At 42.8% G+C, this 23,913-nt stretch overlaps 1 protein-coding gene across 3 annotated transcripts; it reads left to right on the forward strand.

Annotated features, from left to right (window-relative positions):
* Positions 1-12,099: 12,099 nt before the first annotated feature.
* On the forward strand, positions 12,100-23,861 carry LOC120310783 (Krueppel-like factor 1). 3 transcript variants are annotated; one of them, XM_039349559.1, is made up of 4 exons: positions 12,100-12,119; positions 13,510-13,617; positions 21,543-22,413; positions 22,732-23,861. In XM_039349559.1, the coding sequence occupies exons 2-4, from the start codon at positions 13,531-13,533 to the stop codon at positions 22,905-22,907; spliced, it is 1,134 nt and encodes a 377-aa protein (XP_039205493.1). In that variant the 5' UTR covers positions 12,100-12,119; positions 13,510-13,530; the 3' UTR covers positions 22,908-23,861. The 3 variants fall into 3 exon arrangements, with proteins under 3 accessions (XP_039205493.1, XP_039205492.1, XP_039205491.1); XM_039349558.1 differs by lacking the exon at positions 12,100-12,119 and adding an exon at positions 13,308-13,361; XM_039349557.1 differs by lacking the exon at positions 12,100-12,119 and adding an exon at positions 13,314-13,342.
* Positions 23,862-23,913: the final 52 nt, after the last annotated feature.

A 23,913-nucleotide genomic window follows, 5' to 3' on the forward strand; every position in this document is an offset into this window, starting at 1 on the left:
TGTGTGCTCAGCCTGTAAAAATTAGGTGGTCTCCTCGTACTGTGCTTCTAGTGTGAATGCACAAAAGAACTGTTAAAATGGATTCCTTAAGCATAGACACCCTTCTACTATTATAGTATTCCATGTTTATGGTTACTTTTAGTCTATGCATGCAGGGCAAGATGTAAAAAAAATGGCTCATGAATAAAACAGATGCCTTTTTTAAAGTTATTTTTGCAATTCAAACAAACAACTCAATAGAGATAAATGCTTAGAACCTTCCAGTAAGTTCTCCACGGTGGATGTTGTTTGCCTTTTCCCTTTTTATATAAGTAGTGTACATATTTCTCTAGATTTCTTTTTTATACCTAAATCAGGAATATTGTGCAAGAGTTAGGGACAATTAAAGCTCCCTGCCTAATCTGTTTTATTTACTTTGCTAAGCAATAAGGGGGAACAGAGCATTCCCCCTTTTAAAACTCTCTATAGGAAAAGATTTGTTGGTTCAAATTCCAGAGTTAGAGTACAAAGCCACTTTTTAAAATATTTAATTTTACATTTAATTTTAATAGTTAAAAACTGATGTATGTTAAAGTGGAAAATATTCATACATAAGGGAAGTGATCTATTTAGATCCTAATTTACAGCAACACTATTTGTTAAATTTTGAGGATTTCACTAACCTCATCCAGCCATGACTTTCTGAAGGTTCCCATCATTTCTCTATTTATTTACTCTTCTTACATTTGTTTGCAGTTTGGTCTTTATTCTGTCTAGATGACCAAACCAGACCATATTCCTTTTGTGCTGTTATAATACATTTTTTGTACTCAGTTGATGAGAGTTGGACACCCCCTCCCCAGCCCAACTAAGAAATAATCTAGGAACACCCCAACTAAACTGGGTCAACAGCAGCCTGAGGCTAAAACAGCAAACACTTGACACACACAATGAGGAACCAGCTAGCAGCAATCAGGACACACACAATAAAAGTAATTAACACCTTTTAGGCAAGAAAAAGGAACTAACAATAGTCACAAACCAGCAAATCAAGAAAGACAAATTTTAACTCACCAATTAGAAATGGTAAGTTTGTTACCAATCAGAAATGACAAGTTTGGAAACCACAAAAGGGTATAAAAACCCCTGTTTAAAGATCACTCTGTCTAGCTAGCCGGGGACTCGAGCTGAATTGTCACTCAACGCTGATCCTCGAAATAAAACCTCTTTCTGGTAGCTGGCTTCACGATCTATTTCTTCTGCACTGCGCTGTCAAGGAGAATCCCGGCTGGAAGAACCGAACGGGGGAATTCCTCCCAACAATCTGGCGACCTACGAAGGGACTTCCAGCTCACCCAGCCACCGGACCGGGCCCGGAGGAGTCATCACCCAGCCGGCAGCGGACACTTTGATCCGTAGGGAAGCCTCCTCGGACCCTGCCCGGTCGGCATCGGGTAGCAAAGGGAGTTTTTGAGTCTTATGCTCGAACAGCTACCAGGAAAGAGGGTAAGTGCCACCAAATTTAAATCTATTAGGTTAAAGGGTCTGGGGGAACGAAAGGAAGAATGCATGAGTGTGTATGTGAGGCATCCTCCTCTTAGAATCAGCTGGAGCTCGCTCCCTCCGTGTGCCCTCTAGCCGCACCCCGACCTGCTGCTAGCTCTAGTAGAGCCGTGACCGGTGGAATTCGGGAAAGCAAGGGGGGGCACCGGAGCGTGAGACCTTCTGGTGAGAGAGGAGGACCGAGCGGGCAGAGAAAGAGAGAGAAAACTCTATTCTGGGCAAGCCAGGACCCCTTCTGCCAGTAAATATTAAAGCAGTAGCCCCGAGCAGAGGTGGCCGCTCACCTCCGAGAATCTGTATTGGGAAAGAAGTCTCGCAAGGAGACTTCGACTGTGTATTGGGAAAGAAGTCTCGCAAGGAGACTTCGACTGTGTATTGGGAAAGAAGTCTCGCAAGGAGACTTCGACTGTGTTGGGAAAGAAGTCTCGCAAGGAGACTTCGACTGTGTATTGGGAAAGAAGTCTCGCAAGGAGACTTCGACTGTGTATTGGGAAAGAAGTCTCGCAAGGAGACTTCGACTGTGTATTGGGAAAGAAGTCTCGCAAGGAGACTTCGACTGTGTATTGGGAAAGAAGTCTCGCAAGGAGACTTCGACTGTATTAGGAGAAAGAAGTCTCGCAAGGAGACTTCGACTGTATTAGGAGAAAGAAGTCTCGCAAGGAGACTTCGACTGTTAGTGCCCTTTAACATTGAAAGGAAAATCCCGTTATAAAAGAATGGGGAGTTCCAATTCAAGGCTGAAGTGGGTTTAAAACCCCGTTATAAAAGGTTGGGGAGTTCCAATTCAAGGGCCGAAGTGGGTTTCCCAGTTGAGAGCTTGCTCGAAGCCTGGGACAGGAATCAGCTTCCTGTCTAGGCTGGAATGAAGAAGAAGCGATTAGGGGAATTATGTAGGAAATGGGCTTTGCTTAAAGATGACCGCGGGAGACAAATTTGGCCCGAAGGTGGCACCCTAGAAATCAGAATACTAAAAGAACTTAGGTCAAGGATAGAGCCAACCCAACTACCGTACTGGTATTGCTGGGTCGAACTATCCAGACAGAGGAACCCGACCCAAGTCAACTTGGACCCCCAGCCTCCCTTAGATAACCCTGAACCGACCTTCATGGCCCCCTTGTTGAACAGGCCCATACCCGGGCGACCGAGGGGCCAGACAGGACACATTTTAACCCACACCCCTTTCTCCCCGTCCGATTTGGTTGTTTGGAAAAAGGATACTGCCACCTTTCGTGCGGATCCTCAAACCATTATAGAGACCATAAAGTCTATTGTAGACACTCACAATTGGATTTTGCTGCTTCTGGTCTTTCCTAGACGCAGAAAGGATCTGTTTAATTGGCAGAACCTGGAAAGCATGGGGGTTGGCCAGAGCACAGAACCTTTTGTTAGGGAAAAGGGAGAGAATGTGTGAAAATGAAATGGAATGAGTGAATGAAAGAATTGGATTTGGGCAACTAGCTGGTAAGGCCCTGTAAGCAATGCAAAGTTAGGAAAGAAGTCTCACAAGGAGACTTCGACTGTAGTGTATGAAAGAAAGACTTTGCTTAGGGCCTTGCTGGGAAACCAATTTGGCTAAATAAAGGTACTTAAAAGGGAAAATAAGAAATAGTGATTCTCTCTGTCTCTCTCTCTCTTCTCTATGCAACCACGTGGTATGTTTAAAATATGTGCCTTCCCTAACTTGAGTTATCTGAAATTTATGGTGGGAATGACTAGGATGTGTAAAACTAAGACTTCTGTTCGCTTGTCTTTGTGTATATATGTTTGTCAAAGTCTGTGCGTGAGAGGTAAATGTGACTGTTAACTGTTTCAAATCCAAAGAAAAAAGAATTTTAAATTCTGCTAGAAATTCTGCTTAAAATAAGCCACAAAAAGGAAAAACCTCACTCTGTTTGTCTGGCCAACAAACAGAGTGAAGAAAAAGAATTGTGTTTGTTTGTTTGTTTGTTTTCCTTTCTCTCTGTGTACGCTCAAGAACAGCCTTAAGTTACCATGAGGGATTGTTTTAAGTTTATCTGTTGGAAAAGTTTCACTTGCATTTACTGTATGTGTTTTATCTTTCCTTTTCCTGAAAAATGTGTGTCTATCTACAAGAGCCTTTTGAAACTCAAGTCTGCTTGTGTGGGGAAATAATTTTTTAAAGTTACTTTTCTTATCCTATCACTTACTGGTGAAACTACTATGAAGCTTTCTGAAACATAAGCATTTCTCAATCTCTAAAATGATGTGGTCTATTTTAGAATAAATGTTCTCCTACCTCTGGAAAGTTGCACACCTTAAAATATTAGGCTTTTAAAATTATTTGGAGTTTTCAGCATTTTCAAACTGCCTGCAAGTTACCCCCCTTCCAATTCTTTTCCTGCCCTTTGTTCTCCATACCTTTTGTCTGCCTCTCCTGGTAGACTCCGCCCAGAAAGCGGGGGGGGGAGACCTTGTTCTTGTATCTTTCAGCCCTGAAACCTTCTCCCAAGCCTTTGGAAGCAGAACACACAGACCCAGATGCTGCCTCCATCCATTTGAGCTATGGAATTGAGTTTTGAATCCAGCCATCCACTAAAAAGCCACCAAACAATCTGAGTGGAATATCTTCCCAAGTCCTACCATTTACCCAGATGCCTGTGAGAGCTGCAGAAGGAAGGTGGTGCCATGTGAAGCCTCAGAAGAGAAAATTAAGACTGTGGGGGGAGGGTGGAAACTCATTGTAAACTTTTCTTTCTTGCCCCATTTGTATTGTAACAAGCCAGTTGAATGTATTAATGGAGAGATGGCATTTAGGAATAGGTGGCAGAACAAGTACTGAACACCTTGGACTTCTATCTGGTGGGAGGGAAAACTTTTCCAGAATGTTTGTATTGCCTGTTTTGTAGAAATAGCTGCATATGCACACATACACCATTCACACCATTCAGAGTCTATTCCCTCCACCTACCTTCAGTAAAGTTCCCCAGGCTGATTTTTGCTCTATTGCACCAAAGCTTTGTGGGACCAACTTCCAACAGATACCAAGGGGGAGGGAACTAGGCCCCCTCAGGTGATTTGCAATTCATATGCCCTGACTAAGGAAACAACAGGAAAAATCACAAACTTCAGCCCTGAATATCTTGCACTGGTGAGCCCAGATTGGGATTCCTAGAGCTCAGTATGTGCAATTTAAAGAAAAATTTAATAGCCTGGCATATTGGACATTACAAACCTGGATGCACTGAATTAAGAGCTAAGGCAGGAAACAACCCCTAAAAACGGGCAACCATGTACTAAGGAAAACCATGGCTGTGAAGAATTTTGGGGGGTATGCAAACCTGACTGGAGGCTAAAGGTGACATCCAACATTTAAGAGAACTAGCACAAAACATTGGGCACAACCAGTCATCCTGGAACCTTTCCTGGCTCTTTTCATGGTTACCAGACTTCCATTGGTTGAAAATTCTCATTGTTAGTATAATCACAGTCGCAATAGGTGGAGCCCTCCTTTGTTGCCTATGCCAATTAGCACCTTTAGGGTTAAAATGCCTAAAGGTCTGCACAACTCCCATCAGAAGCAAGGGACAGAGTAAGAAAACATCTCTCATGATGTGCCAAATTGATCACCACTACCGTATATATGAACCAGTTGGGCTAATCACTGATACATCAGTAATAGCCCAAAATGGGGGAATTGATGAGAGTTGGACACCCCCTCCCCAGTCCAACTAAGAAATAATCTAGGAACACCCCAACTAAACTGGGTCAACAGCAGCCTGAGGCTAAAACAGCAAACACTTGACACACACAATGAGGAACCAGCTAGCAGCAATCAGGACACAAAAATAAAAGTAATTAACACCTTTTAGGCAAGAAAAAGGAACTAACAATAGTCACAAACCAGCAAATCAAGAAAGACAAATTTTAACTCACCAATTAGAAATGGTAAGTTTGTTACCAATCAGAAATGACAAGTTTGGAAACCACAAAAGGGTATAAAAACCCTGGTTTAAAGATCACTCTGTCTAGCTAGCCGGGGACTCGAGCTGAATTGTCACTCAACGCTGATCCTCGAAATAAAACCTCTTTCTGGTAGCTGGCTTCACGATCTATTTCTTCTGCACTGCGCTGTCAAGGAGAATCCCGGCTGGAAGAACCGAACGGGGGAATTCCTCCCAACACAGTCCACATTCCTTCTTTACCCATTGTTTCCTGAGTCTACAGTACTTCTTTTGTTTTTTTACCACAAGTTAGATGATACTCAGGCCATCAGCCAGGTAGTGTACTATAAACAGGGCCTTTAGGTAGCATGAAGATTCCTTAAATATTAACTCATGACAATAAGAACAACAAAATGTAATTATTTCTCCATACTTATCATGTCTGCAGATTGGTTGCTCTTTAGGGTGACCTAGTCCCTCTTGGAAAGGAGGGGAGAGGCAAATGCTTGTGGGGGCCAATATGGAGAATGCTCTCACGTATCTATTGATTAAAATCACTGCGATCTCCTCTGAACTGGACACTTTTAGTGGAATTGATTGAAGCCTGGTAATCTGCATTGTATTTGAGGGTCTTGGTCTTGAGAAAAGAGACAGGATTCTTGGGGCTGTTATTTCAGTGATTTGTTGTGTAGGTCTATGTCCCTTTTGGCTGGTTAGGACATTCTGAGAGACAACATGTAGTTGGGTCTAAGCCAGGGATTCTCAACCTTGGCAACTTTAAGACTTGTGTACTTCAACCCCCAGAATTCCTCAGCCAGTGCTGGCTGAGGAATTCTGGGAATTGAAGTCCACAAGTCTTAAAGTTGCCAAGGTTGAGAACCCCTGGTAAGCAATGGTGAATTCAGAGGTGGTTCTACCTGCATGTACATAGGTGGTAGTTCACCTGTATTTAAGGGGGCTCCTCAATTGGACCTGCAATATTAGACAATTTTTGTCCTGCTTCCAACTTCCCCTTAGATAGGGTTGTTGAGAAACTGGTTGGGCTGCAGATTCTGAAGGCCATGAGGGAAAGAATATATCTGGACCCCATTCAGTCAGGGCTCAGAGCTGATTATAGAGCTAGAATATAATTGGTCACACTTGATGACTTCTGAAGAGACCTGGTGATAGGGGGTGTATGTTTCCTAGCCCTCCTTTATCTCTCAATAGCTTTTGGTTACTTTTGGTTGATGATATCCTTCTGGACAGGTTCAGGAGGTTAGGAGTTGAAGGCACAGTGTTATGATCCTTCTCCTTTTCAAGGGCCAGATCCAATCAGTGTTGGAAAAGGGGAGGACAGGTCCACTCCATAACATCTACATGAGGCCATCAGATGACTTCTTCCAGTGGATATCTTGCAATTCAAGGTACTACTTATTGTCTGTAAAGTCTGTCATGGCATAGGTTTGGGTTACTTGCAGGACTGCCTGTCTTCAATTATTTTTGCTTGTTCCAAAAGATCTGGCAGGGATCCTGTATAAATTACAAAACAAAATAGCAGCTTCTTTTACCATACACAATTAACCATATGGAATTTGTAACCTCAAGTACTGATAATGGCCCTAGCTGAAATTGTTTAAAAAGGGGATTATACAGATATGTGGAGATGAAGACTCTGGTATATTATGTTGTGTTTATCTCCTTTCTGGGAGAGTCCACACATCTTAAAAGTTGCCATATTTGAAAAATGCTGATCTAGCTTAATGCTGCACAAATCTGTTTTGTGACTTCTTTTGATTTAGGATCATACATCAGCACTTACTTAAAGGCATAAATGTGCTTTAAATTGAAATGCAGATAACTTTTTAAAGGCTTGGGATAAGGGATATGAAAATCCAAGCAGTGAATTAGAGCAAACAATGCAGGATAAAAATATCCTGCCTCTGTTGAGCTGTCCTTTGTTTTCATTATAAAGGTTATCCATGCATTCATATTCATGACTCCCAGCCAAGGTAATTAGTGCAATGTGACCTTGGCTTTGTTCCAAAGTATTTGCTATAATAGTTTTTTAAAAAGTCAATGCAGAGCAGGGCATAAGCTATCACAGTTACCATGAAATTAAGTCAGTTCTCAACTACTCTGTGACCAAAGCAGGAAGGAGAGGGAGGAGACAAACATTGATCTGTCAAAATACTACAGTATTTTACTCAATTTTATTCTGTATAAAAAGAGACTAATAACTGTTTTAGTGGAGACATAGTTCAAAGAAAAGATTAAAACATGCAATAGCCTCAGAGAGTCTGGCCCCAGAATGCTTGAGACTTATGCATGATTGATTCTGAGAAACTTCAGAGGAGAATTTCAGAAACATTGTTTACAACAAGACCTTCTGAGGCCTATAACTGCAATTTTTGCCTATGCTGTGTAGCAGAAGAAAGATCTAACCAGGATAGCCATCTAAGGTTCTCTGGATGAAATTTGGCTACAGCTGCCAGAATTCTCGGCCTGCACACAATAGCCATGCTGGTTACGAATTCTGGTACTTGTAGTCCTAACAAACCCATGAACTCTAGACTGGAGCAGGTTGCTTTAGATATTTGCTAGAGGAAACTTTATTAGCTTAACTTTCATTTTTTGTTTGATTTCATTTCAATAAGAAACTTAACTACAGGTAGTTTTTGACTTACAACCACAATTGAGCCCAAAATTTCTGTTGCTAAGCAAGACAGTTATTCTGAGTTTTGCCCTATTCTACGACCTTTCTTGCCACAGTTGTTAAGTGAATCCCTGCAGTTGTTAAATTAGTAACATAGTTGTTAAATGAATCTGGCTTCCCCATTGACTTTGCTTGTCAGAAAGTCACAAAAGGTGATCATATCACCATGGGACACTGCAACCGTCAGAAATATGAGTCAGTTGCCAAGCATCTGAATTTTGATCATGTGATCATGGGGATGTTGCAACAGTCATGTGAAAATAAGTCACTTTTTTCAGTGCTATTGTAACTTCAAGTGGTCTCTAAATTAACTGCGTAAGTTGAGGACTACCTGTATTAGGTAAAGCTGATTCTAACTGATGGCCTATTTCTGTGCAACCCCATAGTAGTTCTTTTATGACAAATTAAACATTATATTTAAACAGAGAAGAAATTTTCCAAATATTCAAGATTCTTACCTTCTATTTTTCTGTCAAAAAACTTCACTAGTCTCAAATTTTTTATCAGTAATGCTGAGGTTACAAAATTGTATTTTCTCTTAACTCAGTGATTCTCAACCTGTGGGTCAGGACCCCATTTGGGGTCGAACGACCATTTCACGGGGGTCGCCAAACAACGCAATCTGCCATTTTTTTCCCCTTTTCCTTAGCTGTGCTACTCCCTTTTATTCTATTGGCTTTTGAAAGCAATAGAATAGACTCTCTTGAATAGCCAATAGCCTTTTCAAAAGCCAATAGGAATTGTCCAGGCTGTCTCTGCCCTGCTGAGCCCGCCAAAAGTCCCATTCTGCAAATGGTGCTGCACCAGTTGAGTAGTTCTCGACTTACGACCGGTTGAGTAGTCCTCGACTTATGACCGATTGGGGGGTCGCAGCATTAAAAAGGTTGAGAACCACTATCTTAAGTCCTTCAAGTGAAATATGATAAGCAAAATAAAAACAGGGTATTCTGCAGATATTTTTACAGATAGGCATGGTTCCTGCTATACATAAAATATTTTTTACCGATCAGTCATCTGAACACAAATTTCTTTTTATATTTTTAATTAGAAAATTTCATTGTTGTAGAATATACAAACCATATAAAATATATAAAACAAAGATAGGAAATAGGAAAGAAAGAAATTGAAGAGAAGAAAAAATGTACAATTGTACTTTCTGTCCTTTTTTTGTTGCTGGTTAGAAAAATTGGCCATCATTGACAGTTCAGTTAATTTCGTAATTCAGTATTCCACTGTAGGCATTTCATTGCTTTTCCAACTTTATGCATACAATAATTTTGCCAAGTTACTGTATACAATATAAATTATCTATGGTTTTTTCTAATTCCTTGTTGATAAAATCCAGAGATAATCATTTATTTCCAGAATTAATATTTGTAATATCTTTTGCATCATTGTATGAATTTGTACCCATGTTTTTTGCTTTTTCATAAATCCACCATGCATGATAAAAAGTCCCCTCCTCCTTTACACACTTCTACACTGATTTTATATTGCTTTATACAGAGAAGAGCAACAAAGATGATTAGGGGACTGGAAGCTAAAACATATAAGGAATGGTTGCTGGAATTGGTTATGTCTAGTTTAACAAAGAGAAGGACAAGGGGGGGACATGATAAAATCTCAGGGGCTGCCACAAAGAAGAGGGAGTCAAGCTATTTTTCAAAATGCTTGAAGGCAGGTCAAGAAGCAACAGGTGGAAACTAACCAGAGAGAAGCAACCTAGAACTAAGGAGAAACTTCCTGACAGTTAGAACAATTAACCAGTCCTTCTTTTCATTAGATTAGACATACCCAGTTCCTGCAACTGTTATTCCTGTGTTTTAGCCTCTAGCCCTCTAATCATCTTTGTTGCTCTTCTCTGTACTCTTTCTAGAGTCTCAATATCTTTTTTGTACTATGGTAACTAAAATTGGATGCACTATTCCAAGTCTGGTCTTGCTAAAGAGTATAAGCACATTTCATTCTTTATGTTTCTCTTGGGTAGAAACCTTTTTGTACAATGGTCAGTTTGGGCCAAATCTAGACTTATATTTGATTCATTGTGTTAATGACATATTTTTCAGGTAATGATTTTTAAAATCTAAATATCTTTCTCACAATCTGGCAAGTCAACATATCCAAAGAGGAAAAGTATCAATGAATGAAGGGAAATGTGTGTGTTCCAGGGTAATAATACACTCTGCTAGAGAGAAGTTCTCTGAGGAAGGACTCCAGCATGAGTCCAAAAGCTCAGAAGACTAAACCTCTGGTCCCAGTGACTGACCCCGATTGCATCCTGCAAAAGTATCAATGTTATACATGCACCTTGTATAAAATAAACACTTCTTCCCTTCATCTTTTCACCCCCAATTTGAGCTTTTAATATAATGGCAAACCACATTTTCACATTTTAGTATTATGCCAGGTCACATTTATTTTATCCTTTCAAAATAATTAAAGACACAGAATTCAACCCAAGCATGCATGTTTGAAGTTAGGAACTTTTCTCCATCCTCATATAATTGCTGTGTTCACAGAGTTTGCCTAACCATAGTTTACTCAGTTCCTGCATGTTTCTGCATTCATACTAAAGCATAAATGAATCACATTAGTTTGCTAGTCTACGCCTGCCCCCTGCCTTAAGACTTTTATTCCTTCCATGACTGATTTTCCTTCTCAGTCTCATTGGCAAGGGCCATGCAATCCTCTTTTTAAGGTGTCTCTCCTCTCAATGGCAAAACAATGTTAGGCCTCAATACTGTATCAGAACAGAGTCTGCTGCCAGACCCCCTGAGACCTCCTAATACAAAACCAAGGCAAGCTATCAATCTGTATTTATGCTTTTGCCCAACTGAAAGCTGCCCACGCTTTTGGATGTCCTGTCCTTACAGAGCAGAGTTGGAGCCCAAAATATCAGCTGGAGGCTGGTGTGGCTGGGGAAAGCAAGATGAAGTTAGAGTCCACACACTTCGGAAGACTTCTCCATTTACTTCTGGCATCATTAGAGTCAGCCATGTCAGAAGAACTGAGGGCTTCCTTCCAAGTGCATGCTTAGTCACGAAGCCATTATCTCTCAGTTTCCATATGCAAGCACGGATTAAGATCGTATATCCTGAGAATTGCTCTCCATGTACCAGTGAAAAGAAATCAACTCTTTTCTAAAGACTTTTAACATATGAAAAGTAGTAAAGCACACAGGTACAGTAAATGGCCATCTGGGCTGGGGGCCATAGGTTTGTAATCCAATAGTTAGTTTTATTAACTCTCCTAAGTGCTGGGTTTTCTTGAAAACTTAATATGGTAACTTATCCAGAAAAATGACTAAACTGGGGAGGTAGGGAGCACTTAGGGGGCTTCAAAGAGAAATAGTGGAAAAGAACTCATTAGTCCGCTTCAGGGAAATGGGTGTTTTGTGATTATGATACAGTATCTACCATTGTAGAGATTTTACAAATAAAATTCCACACCCTTCCCCCCCACCATGCCTGTAGCCTTTTTCTGATAGTGTGCACAATATGAGCTATGAAGGTTCATTTCCTTTATAATCAATGGAGTATGTATTTTTATTTCTTATACAATACTGTATCACCTTCTATATTATGAATGTTGCTTCAAGATTCCCTTTCAGTCATGACCTTAGCCTGATGGTATTTTGAGCTAGAAGAGCGGTTCTCAACCTGTGGGTCGCGACCCCATTTGGGGTCGAACAACCATTTCACGGGGGTCACTAAACAACGCAATCTGCCATTTTTTCCCCCTTTTCCTTAGCTGTGCTACTCCCTTTTATTCTATTGGCTTTTGAAAGCCAATAGAATAGACTCTCGTGAATAGAGTCTAATTCTATTGGCTTTCAAAAGCCAATAGGAATTGTCCAAGCTGTCTCTGCCCTGCTGAGCCCGCCAAAAGTCCCATTCTGCAAACGGTGCTGCAAGTTGTCTGCAGCGAAGGCGAGCTGTCTGGAAGCTTCCACCCCTCCCTGCTGAGCAACTACTAAAAGTGTAAGTAAAAGAGGGCCAGGAGTGGGAGGTGGGAGGCCGGTGGGCATTGTGAGGGTTGCTGGTACGCGTGGGGCCCGGCGGGTGCCTTACCTCCCTTGGGCTGGGCCAGCTGGTGGCCCAGCCGGTGGTCGGCCTGCTCCGTCTGTGCCGTTTGCCAGCTACGCCTCGGCTGGCACAGGGGGCGGCACCATGCATGTGCGGTACTCCCGGGCAGGGAAAGTCCTCGACTTACGACCGGTTGGGTAGTCCTCGACTTACGACCAGTTGGGGGTCACGGCATTAAAAAGGTTGAGAACCACTGAGCTAGAGGGTATAGAAAAATTCTTTCAAAACTCAGTAAGCCAGACTACTTTAAATTTGCATATGTAAAACTGGTGATTCACTGCCTGTTAGATCTGCAGATAGTTTTCTTAGAGACATCCCAAAACTCTATAATTTTATTTATCAACTTTCTGTAATTAGAGCCTGTGGAAGTTAGTGAGGTATTTAGAGGTATATTTTAAAAATTGCATTATGTATTGCACAAAGTCTTAAAGGGCTTTCAGATTCAATTATATAATCTTTATTGGAATATAATCCAACTAAATTTAATACAAATTACTTCTGAGTAGGTACATATGACTGCTGGTGGGTTTTAAATTGTAGTTTTTAGATACTAAACAATCTTCTCTCCCCCTTTCAATAAAATAGCTATGAAAAATATTTTTACTAATAACCTCGGTTGTTGAAAGTGTTAGAAAATTGCAAATTATATGCCTTCCTTTAGTTCTTATATTTGTAACATGCATATAACATATATTATAGTTTGCTCTATTTTTTTTACTTCAACAACAGTCCAGATTAGAACTATTTGGTCCACATTATTCCTTTCAAGGGGTAAAATAATATTTTATTGGTAATAATTCTATTTTCTAAATAAACTAAATTCATATAAATAACCTATGATTATATATATAATTTATATAAATATATATAAAATATAAATAAATGAAAGGTGATTACTGACTGAACTGTGAATTCATCCTTATCTCTCTTATTTAAAGAAAGTAACTAATAAATGTGCTGCAAACAAGTTGATTATGTTTAATCCTAATCCAGCTGCAGCTTGTTCCTTCACTAGTCACACCCCCTTCTTTTGATTGGTTTAGGTAGCTTCATTTAGTCTTCTGTCTTGTTCAAACTGACAAACGAAGGAAAGAATTAAAAGAAGAAAAATATTGATGGTAACACCTAAAGTAAAAGGTTTGCTCTTGAATAAGGAAAGGAAGGGGTGACGTTTTTATGAGAGAGTAACAGCAAATTTTTATACCTAAGAAGAAGTGTGTAGCTAGAAGTAAGCAAAGATTTGAGAGATGTGATACTACCTTATTATTTTTTTCTTTTCTTTCAGGAATATAGCTTTTTATAAGCCATGGCTTTTGTGGAGGCTGTGTTACCCCCAGCTGGTATCCTGGGAGGGTTTAACCACTTCCAGGATATACAATCTGAAAGTTTCCAGGTGAGACGTTGTGGGGGATGCTGGCTCAAGGTGGCCTCTGGTAAGAATTAAAAATGTCTAAAGGGAGGAAAGGTGCTAATAAGTATTGGCTCCCAGTTGGACCACGGCTGTTTCTTAACAGTATCAAGGTTCCTTTCCAGAACAGATCTGGCAAAGTATTGTAAACCTTTGTATTTTAGGAGTTCCCCTAGCTAGATGGTGGAAAGAGTAGCAGACATTCTTGGTCTTACCCCATTATAAAGAAAGTAGTCGAACAGAAAGTTTTGGGCACCAGGTTTTCCTTCTGAAAGGAAGGCAGGATATAATGCTAATTAAATAAATAGAAGTTGGTGATTTTGGAGTGCTTGTGCTTGTTCAAGCTTCAGTCCAAAAATGTGTAGAAAGTTTGCATGTTAGGTAAATATTTCATGATTATAAGTGTGTCTGGGAGAGATAATGTCATGTAGTTTTAGGATGTTTTTCTCACCTTAAATTAAGAGATGTATGTGTGCAGACCTGGTAAATGACCCACACAACTAGTCAGAGCTAAAGTCTAATCAGTGGGGTAGAATCAGTGGATATAATGCTTCTCAGAAGGAACTTCCCTGAAGTCTTCTGGAGCTGGAGATTATCACAGCTATTGATATAATCCTGTAACCAATGTGAAAGGGACAAAATGGCCCTTCTCTCATTGCCCGTATTTATTGTTTGTAAGACACATTTATTCATAATTAAATCATGATTTAAACTGAGTACAGTGCTATGCTTTTAAGCCTCACACTGGCTAAACCACAAGCTAATTGTAAGAGCTGAATTCACACTTCATGCTAGCTTGCAATGCATGCATAGCTTTATTAGTCTTACATTGATTATGTATCATAGCTTATTTTTAAAGTCAGTTTCTCCATGTTTTTGACTGGAACAAACTGTATAGAAGAAGAGACATTTATACTGTCTGCCTAAATTGCAAACAATTATCACCTGTCCTTTGACTCTTAATTGTGGTAGGATTAAGGTTCTACTGGTGGTAGGGAGGAAAAGGGGTCTTGTTCCACTAGGAAAGCAGAAGTCACAAGAAAAAAAACATAGCCATTGTGTAGTTTAAAATGGCCAAATTCCAAGCAGAAGCCATTGTATTATAGATGTTATATCTTAATTGAAATGCTATATTGTAAATTGTATACATATGGTTATGTTTTTGTACAGTAACCATACTATTAATTTTAAAAAATGTAGTTTAGCCATAAAGAAAAATATTACATGCTTACAAAATAATAGTTGAGTGATAAATATATATTCAGGTCCAGTAAAATGTGGCATGTGGTGTGCAGTATTCATCTTCAGGCTGATCTTATTTTAAAAACAGAACAGGAAAACAAGGAATTCAAAAAATAGGATGGGAATCTGTCCCTCTGACCTGGAGAAACCCGAAACTCCACGTCACAAATTTGTTGGATTTTTTTTCCTATAGCCTCTTGCACTCTGCTCCTATAATTCTACTTGTTAATACTGGTAGCAGTATCCCTGGTTCTATGAACAGTTTGATTTGCTTTTCTTATTGTAGAGGAACTGTAATAATCCCTAGAGGAGTTGCAGATTGTCTTTTAGTTGCCATTGCTTCACACAGGAAACTAATATTATTAACACTATTAATATTAATAATAAACACTATTTATTAGTAGTACTATTTTAAGTTTTAGGGTCCCAGTAAGTGTTTTCTTCTTATTTAAATGTTCTTTGCTTGATTTTTTTAGTCCTCTATATTTTACCAATCATAACCTTAATAAGAGTTATATATATGTTACTTTGGCATCATATTTAGTGTTGCGTCCTTGGCGGGAAAACAGACACGAGAAGCGGCTGGAGTTCTCAGGTTCTTTTATTCAGCGTTCAGCTTACAGGAAGATGGCTTCAGCTCAGCCCAAACGCCTCACAGCCTCTTATATAGGCAACTCCCGGGTAAAGGGGTTACTTTTCCCGCGCCAGCACCCGCGCATGCGCACGGCGCTGGCGACAGCCTGTCTGGTCCCGGGCAGCTTTGCACCTGCCCGGGACTGCCTGCAAACGCCCGAGCCGTTTGCAAGGCTCGGGACATAACACCCCTTTCCCCCGGGCTAAAACTACTATCAACATACAACATTTATTTTACACGACAATTTGCTCCCCAGTGTTCCCACTGTTTACTGGCTTCTGTCTTGCCAACAATGTTATGTAATCTTCTAGGTACTTAGGAGATTTCTTTGCTCTCTGTGACCTTCTTAGCTCTGGGTTACTGGCATAAGTCCCCTGACTGGAGGGAGGCATGAGCCTGTTCTCTCTACTGTGCCCTGGTGTCTTCCAAGGACTGTGCCCCGATGCCTGGCCTGCTTGCTTGCCCACCGGGCTCGTCAGGCCAGGGCTTCTGTTGCTTTGTGACCTGGTTGTCCTACCTAGCTGTAGACCCTCAGGCCCCTTGAAGTGATAGCCACTGCTGGGCGTCTCTGTAGAACCCCCTAGGTCAGTCCAAGACCTGTCAGGAGGCTGTCTATTCCCTGAACCCCATTCTGTGTTTGGGCTCGTGTGGGTTTCTGTACTCTCCCAAAACTCAGGTGTCCCCTGATTTGTGCTAGGGGTGTTGTAGTCGGGACTTGGTTCCTCGACTAGCTCTGTGTATGTTTGACCCCCTGTAGGATTTGGGGTAAGGTCAGGCCAACCTTGGGCATTGTGTGCCAGCTCTCTTGCGGGGAATGATTTGTTGGGATGCCCCCGGGTATCCTCCGTTGCTGGAGTGCTGTGTGCTGTGTGTGGAAAGTGAGTATGCCCCCGGGGTAACTCCCTGGCTGGAGTAGGCGTGAGTGCCTGTTGTGTGGGTAAGCTCCAAGACTTCCTTTTCGGAGCAATTGCAGAACCTTGGGACGAGCCGTTTGTGGCTCCCTCAGTGGCGATGGGCAGTAGCTCTTGCCCTTCCCTTTGCTCCAAAGGGTCCCCCTCCCCCCCTGGAAAAGACCCAGGAGTTTCAGCAGAAAAGTCCCGCCTAGAGCGGAGTTGGTCGATGTGCCGACGCAGGACACGACCGTTGTCCAGGGCAACCTCGTAGGAGAGAGGACCTGTGATCCTGGACACAGAAGCGGGGACCCATGTATGACCAGGCCCGTAATTGCGAGCCCAAACCGGGGCACCCACAAGTAGTTGTCTAGGTGCCCTAGGATGTGAGGTAGATGAAGGCAGTCTGTCCGGATGCAACCGGTCAAGTCTCGTAGTAAGTTGGCGCCCCCAACGAAGTTCAGCTGGACTTCTCCCTGTAGAAGTGGACGGTGTGGTGCGATAAGAAAGGAGAAAGTCAGCCAACCTGTGATGCCAGTCCCCGTAGGTGAGTCTCTTCAAGGCGTCCTTTGCGATGCGCACCATGCGTTCAGCCATACCGTTGGTGGATGGGTGAAAAGGCGCAGATGTGGCATGACGAATCAGGTTTGCCTGTAAGAAAGCTTGGAATTCGGAGGAGGTGAATTGAGGGCCGTTGTCAGACACAATGACATCTGGCAGCCCGTGTGCAGCAAAAATCCCCCTCAGTACCTGAATAGTCTTTGCAGTGGTGGTGGACGAGACAGGCACAACCTCAAGCCATTTTGAATGGCTGTCAACAAGGACCAAGAAGAACTGGCCCTGAAAGGGCCCAGCGTAGTCAATGTGCACCCTAGACCATGGGGACTGTGTTTCCTCCCATTTATGCACAGGAGCTTGGGGCATCTCTGGGCGAGATCGTTGGCACATGTGGCATGCGTGTACCTTAGCCTCAATATCTTTATCTAAAGCAGGCCACCACAAGTGGCTGCGTGCAAGAGCCTTCATACGAACAATGCCAGGATGACCCTCGTGGAGGGATTCTAAGACCCTAGCCCTCATTGAGGTGGGAATGACAACTCTGTTTCCCCAAAGCAAACAACCCTGAGAAAGGGACAATTCGTTCCTTTTGGACCAGAAACTCTGAAACTCAGGACTAGGGCAGTGCTCAGGCCACCCGGACAGGACCCAGGAGCGGACACGTGAAAGTGTGTGATCTGTACCTGTTTCAGCGGTAACATCCCTGGCACTAAGAGGAAGCTCGGGTAAGCTTGGATTGATAGAATGTTGACAGCTGGCGCGGGGTCAGCTTCTACTACTGGCAGAGGCAACCTACTGAGGCCATCAGCATGGCCCATTTCTTTCCCAGGCTTGTGGAGTAATGAAAAATCATATGCAGACAAAAAAATAGACCACCTAAGCATTCTAGGGGAAATGATGTGGGGAGTCTGCTTACGTGTGGTAAACAGTCCCAGCAGAGGCTTATGGTCAGTGAAGACCGTGAAATGCCTGCCATATAGAAAATCGTGGAATTTTTTAATTCCAGCAACAACAGCCAGAGCCTCCCTGTCTATCTGAGCGTAGTTGCGCTCGGCAGAAGACAAATGTTCTGGAGTAGTATGCAATAGGAACCTGAGTTCCATCAGACCTGAGGTGACTCAGGACAGCTCCAACCCCGTAGGGGGATGCATCACAAGCGATGCACACAGGGAGAGACTCGTTGAAATGTGCAAGAACACTGTTAGAAGTGAGCAAGGCCTTGACTTCTTTAAAGCAAGCCTCATGTGCTTGTGACCACAGCCACACAGCTTGTTTGTCTAGTAGCCTGTGAAGAGGCTCAGCTACACTAGCTTTATGTGGAAGAAAAGAATTGTAGAAATTCAGGAGGCCTAAGAAGGCCTGAAGTTCGGCCTTAGACTTTGGCCTGGGTGCTTCTAAAATAGCAGTTAGTTTGGATTCAGCAGGATGAATCCCAGCAGCATCAATTTTGAATCCCAGAAATTCAGTAGAAGGCACCCCAATCTTGCATTTGTCTTTTCTGAGCTTAAGGCCTGATTTCCTGAATCTTAACAGGACAGCCCTAAGCCTTTCAGCTAGAATGTGTGTGGAGTCTCCTGCAATCAAGACATCGTCAAAGTAGGGGCAGACCCCTGGTATACCTCGTAGTGTGTTTTCCATTACGCTTTGGAAAATCCCAGGAGCGACATTCACTCCAAACTGCAGCCTTTTTACCTTAAAGGCTCCCCTGTGGGTCACAATAGTCTGAGCTATGGCAGCATCATTATCAACAGGCAGCTGTTGATATGCTTGAGCTAGGTCAAGCTTTGCAAAAACACGCCCCCCCTTGAGAGAGGCCAGGATGTGACTGACCACAGGAACAGGATAGGCATGTTGCTGCAATGCCTTATTGAGTGTGCATTTGTAATCAGCACAAATGCGAATGTCCCCATTTGCCTTTAGAGGCGTGACAATGGGGGTCTCCCATGGGCTGGAATCAACAGGTTCTAGGATTCCTTGTTGGATTAGTTTGTCTAATTCAGTGTCAATCTTACTTTTTAAAGCAAAAGGGACCCTTCTTGCTTTAATCCTAATGGGAGTGACAGTGGGGTCTAGCTTTAAGGACACAGGTGGTCCTTTGAATGTGCCCAGCTGGGGGCTGAAAACATCTGCAAATTCCTTGCAGACTTCCTGTAGGTCGAGTGTTTGTAAGCTGTTGAGTCCTGTGACGTGTATCCCCAGGGCCTCAAACCAATCGAGTCCTATGAGACTCGTTCTTTCACCCCCTACTACTAACAAGTCTAGTGGACCTTCAAAACTCTTGTATTGCACGTTAAGGGTGGCCTCCCCCTTAACACACACTCTTGAGTTCTGAAAATCAGTTAATACAATATCAGAAGGCCTTAACTTGGCCTTAGTCCCACTACTGGAACAAATCTTCCTAAATGTATGCAATGAAATGATGGAAAGGGCGGACCCTGTGTCTAGTTCCATAGATAATGGAACCCCTTGTAGCTTCACGTTGAGTGACAGCTTTTTCTTCATGGGCTTGTGTGTGCCTGTCCTACAAATGTTTCTACGCGAAGCGCAAAAACCTACCCTATTCTGGCTGGGGACTCTGGTACCCTTCAGGCGTTCTTCTTGAGGTTGTGCCTTTCGTCGGCCCAGACACACAGCTGCAATGTGCCCTTGTTTGCCGCATGCCCGGCAGGTAGCGGAGCGGAACTTGCAGTCGGTTCTCCTGTGGCGACCTCCACAGCCGATGCACTTGAGCGGAGCTGAAGAGCTTTCCTTCTGATTTTCTCCCTTCGCGGGGTGTAGACGGTCGACTTCTTCGTCCGGATCCTCCTCGGAGTTTCGTCGGACGTCTTCTTGGTGCACGGACGCACCCTCTGCACTGCTTCTGATCGGCCGCATGTTCTTGACGGCGCCGCCTGCTGCTTCTTCCGCGGTGGCTTCCCTTAAAGCGTCTTGGAAGGATAATTCTTCCTTAGCGAAAAGTCTCTGTTGTAGCTCTCGATGCCTCAACCCGCACACGAATCGGTCCCTCAGTCGTTCCTCGAGGTCCTTGAACTCGCAGGGCTTGGCGGCCTTCCGTAACGCGGCGATGTACTCCTTGGCTGACTCCCCGGACCGTTGATCCCTCTGCTCGAAGGTGTGGCGCCATGAGATAACGGACACCTTGGGGTGGAAGTGGTCCTTCAGCAGCTTCTTCAGGTCTGCGTAGCTTACAGACTCTACTGGAACAGGTGCTGCAAGGTTTTCTGCGATTTCGAAGGCGTCTTGGCCGCAAGCGCAAAGCAGGGTGGCAGCCTTCAAGCTATCTTCCCTCACTTGGTTTGCCTTGAAGTAGTTCTCCATTCTGGATACGTAGGACTCCCACCGCTCTGGATGTGAGACGTCGAATTCCGCAAGCCTTCCGATTTTCGCCATCTTCGGATCTTCAGGAGACGGGTCTATCAGCCAGCCTACCCCCGAATGCGCACTGGATTGGCGGGCAGCTGCTGAGTCAACACCGTTCCTCTTCCGCCGCTCAGGACTCCTTGGGTAAGCTTACACTTTTTCCTTTCCAGGTAGTGCAAGGCATCCCACCTTCGTCGCCAGTGTTGCGTCCTTGGCGGGAAAACAGACACGAGAAGCAGCTGGAGTTCTCAGGTTCTTTTATTCAGCGTTCAGCTTACAGGAAGATGGCTTCAGCTCAGCCCAAACGCCTCACAGCCTCTTATATAGGCAACTCCCGGGTAAATGGGTTACTTTTCCCGCGCCAGCACCCGCGCATGCGCACGGCGCTGGCGACAGCCTGTCTGGTCCCGGGCAGCTTTGCACCTGCCCGGGACTGCCTGCAAACGCCCGAGCCGTTTGCAAGGCTCGGGACATAACACCTAGTATGTAAAGAGTTTTTATTCACAAAATAGTTTTATAATGTTAATTAGCTTTTAATACTAAGTTTTCCTAGTCTTATCTGCATTTATAGCATAGAGTTCATGTTTTTAATTTCTCCTTTCTAGCATCTCATAATTTTATAGTTGCAGGTCAGAGCCTGAATATAAGCAGTGGAGATACTGTATTTATGGTGTCGGATCCAATTTTGGGAAGAAATGAAATAAATTGCTGCTTCTGTATTAATTACCCTGTTATAATAATATACAGATCATAAATAGTTTTATTCTACTGTATTTACTCAATCCTTACAATGATATGATGGTCTTCAAAGAATAAATGCTGGATATTCTACTCTTCTAATCTGCAGTCCTTGAAAATCTAGAGTAGAATAACCATAGGATGCTAAGAACCAGCCTGAAAAAAAGTCTCTTGAGTAGTAAATGGTTCTGTTGCCTGTTTCTAAGGCCCGGTGAGATAACTAACATTCAGCCTCTCCCAACTGTAAGGCAGAAACTTATGCAGTCTTGTGATAATGGGCTTCTTATCTCTACCTTGATGCAGGCTTCAGCCTATGCCCTGGTTTCTGAAGCTCATCCATCAGAACATTTGTAACCTGCTTCTGTCTTTCAATTAGTGAAAGGCACTTACTACAATGTATGAAGAATCTGCTTACTTCCCACCAGCTTCTACCTGCATTTCATACCTGGAATGCAATTTATTTCATGAGCTATTTACTTGCTTTCTAGTGGTGGAAGACAGAAGACTGCCCCGAAACTCCATCTCTGGAGTTCTTGGAGTCAAACCAACCTGAAGGGATCCAACATGTCAAGCAGGAGCATGAGGAAGCCTATTGGGACCTTGACTTTCTCCTAAAAAATTTTTCTACCTCAGGGCAAAATGCCAGTCTTTCTCGAGTTGACCAAGAGGACCAGACCTCAGTGTCTGCTGTCTGTCAGACAGTGTCAGTTGAGGAGGAAGTCAGCAAAAAGCTCCCAGGAAGCCTCAAGGTTGCAGAAGTTCCTGGTTCCTCAAGCTCGGAAGTCCAGTTCCTGCTAAAAGAGAACTCTGTGAACTGTGCCCCGATCCCAGCCAGTTATTCCCAGGATATAATAGAGCCCAATAAGAGTCTAGTATTTTCCAACAATCAATTGCCACACTTTGCCCAGGGAGATCCTGTGTCTCTTGTTGCAGCAGGGCAACAGCCCAGGGAGCCCAGACAAAAATCTCTCGGGCAATATTATCATGTAACCTGTGAAGCCTATGTACAGCCAAGTCCTCACTTGCTAGGCAAACATGCTTCTTACAATCAGTTTCCACCAGCTGCAGTGGCTTCCCAGCTGCCACACTGCAGTCTGCTGAATGGTTACCATCCTTTCTCCCATAACCCATATCAAGCCCGAGTTCAAATGTACCAGACAGATTCTGTTCTCCATGCTTTGCCACTCCTTGGTTTCAGGAAACCACCGTCACCTACTAGAGAAGCCATAGCCAAGCCTAAGAAAGGACACAAACAATGGTCCCACAAGCGGCCTGCTAGTCATATCTGCAGTCATCCCAGTTGTGGGAAGACATACACCAAGAGCTCCCATCTCAAGGCTCACCTTCGCACACATACAGGTAAGAAAAAAAGATATAGAGGCTGTGTGTAGCTGTACGTTGGCTCTTGGGGCATTTTATCCTCTGCTCTGGGATCTTAGCAATTGCTCGTCTGTTGAGTCTTCTGCTGTGTCTGCTGAATATCTAAAGTTTGGATGTTGCACTATGTGGTTGGCCCCCTTGCCCTGTGTTGGGGTAGGAGGAAGTGGGAGATCCTGTAATTTGGGGCTGCTTATTTCCTCAAAATTCTGTATGAATGTTAACTGTGTAACTTAAAATAATGACCCTCTTTGGGTCCAATGATAGCAAAAGGACATAGTGGTACTATCTGTTTTACAGGAGAGAAGCCATATCACTGCACTTGGGAAGGATGTGGTTGGAAATTTGCCCGTTCAGATGAGCTGACTCGCCATTATCGTAAACACACAGGACAGCGTCCATTCAAGTGTCACCTCTGTCAACGTGCTTTCTCACGTTCAGATCACCTCTCTCTACATTTGAAGAGACACGTGTGACAAATAAACATTTTGGATTGCAATAGATATTCTAACTCATAAGGAAACCTCACAGTGGGATAGTGATTGTGGGGTGAGGGAGGTATCTCTGCATGTTTCCATTTCCTACAAAGAAGGCACACCTGCCTTTGTCCCTTGGGGTATTAGCCAAGAGAATGTAATGGAGACTAGTTACCTAGTTGGACTCCCAGACTGAAGGGTTTTAGCTGTGTTATTCTATCACTACTAAAAAAAACATGATACCCATATTTTGAAACCTAAATTGGGCATTCTTGTATCTTTTTCTTCTCTTCCTACTAAATAGCATTCAAGTTATTTCTAAGACCACAAAGCTATTGTCATCTAGGCTATAGAAGAACCTTTTATATTTCATTGATCTTGCATTAAGAAGAGATCACTTTTTCCATAGCCTAAAACATTCCTGTAGGTATGATTTACTTTGGTTTAATGCCAGAGATATGAGAAAGGGATCTGAGGCAGCAGTGAAGCCAACGCAATTGGTCTAATGCATTCTTAGATATATTTTCTGAATACATGAAATTGGAATAAGGGCTAGGGTCTATAGCTATCAGTATTAAAATGAAGGCATTGAAGTTTCCCTCACTGGCAGATCCTGGAAATGAGATTTATTTTGATCTTCTATTAGGATCAAATGTTGAAGGAGCTGATGGAGTAGTCCTTTTTCCTGGGCTAAAAAATAAGGGAACAAAGGAGTTCCTTTATTGTATCTGGCATAGTTTTATTGGTGAAAAATGGACACATCTGCATGTATCAAATTATTCCTTTTTTATTATGCTTTTGTATCTTTTGAACTGAACAACCATGATGTGAAGGAGAACACAACTTTCCTTTTTTAACAGTTGTGTGCTGAAGAGTGTAATTTTTTTATGCAAATTAGACTTGCTGAAAGGTCTACATCTTGCGATTATTAAAAGGCCACCATCCAATGTCAAATGGTTTGGTTCTGTTACTTTAATTGTGGGTTCACAATGCTAAGTCAAAATAT

This window comes from Crotalus tigris, unplaced genomic scaffold (genome assembly GCF_016545835.1).
Source record: "Crotalus tigris isolate CLP2741 ecotype Arizona unplaced genomic scaffold, ASM1654583v1 scf7180000018298.210817, whole genome shotgun sequence".
Classification (NCBI taxonomy): domain Eukaryota; kingdom Metazoa; phylum Chordata; class Lepidosauria; order Squamata; family Viperidae; genus Crotalus; species Crotalus tigris.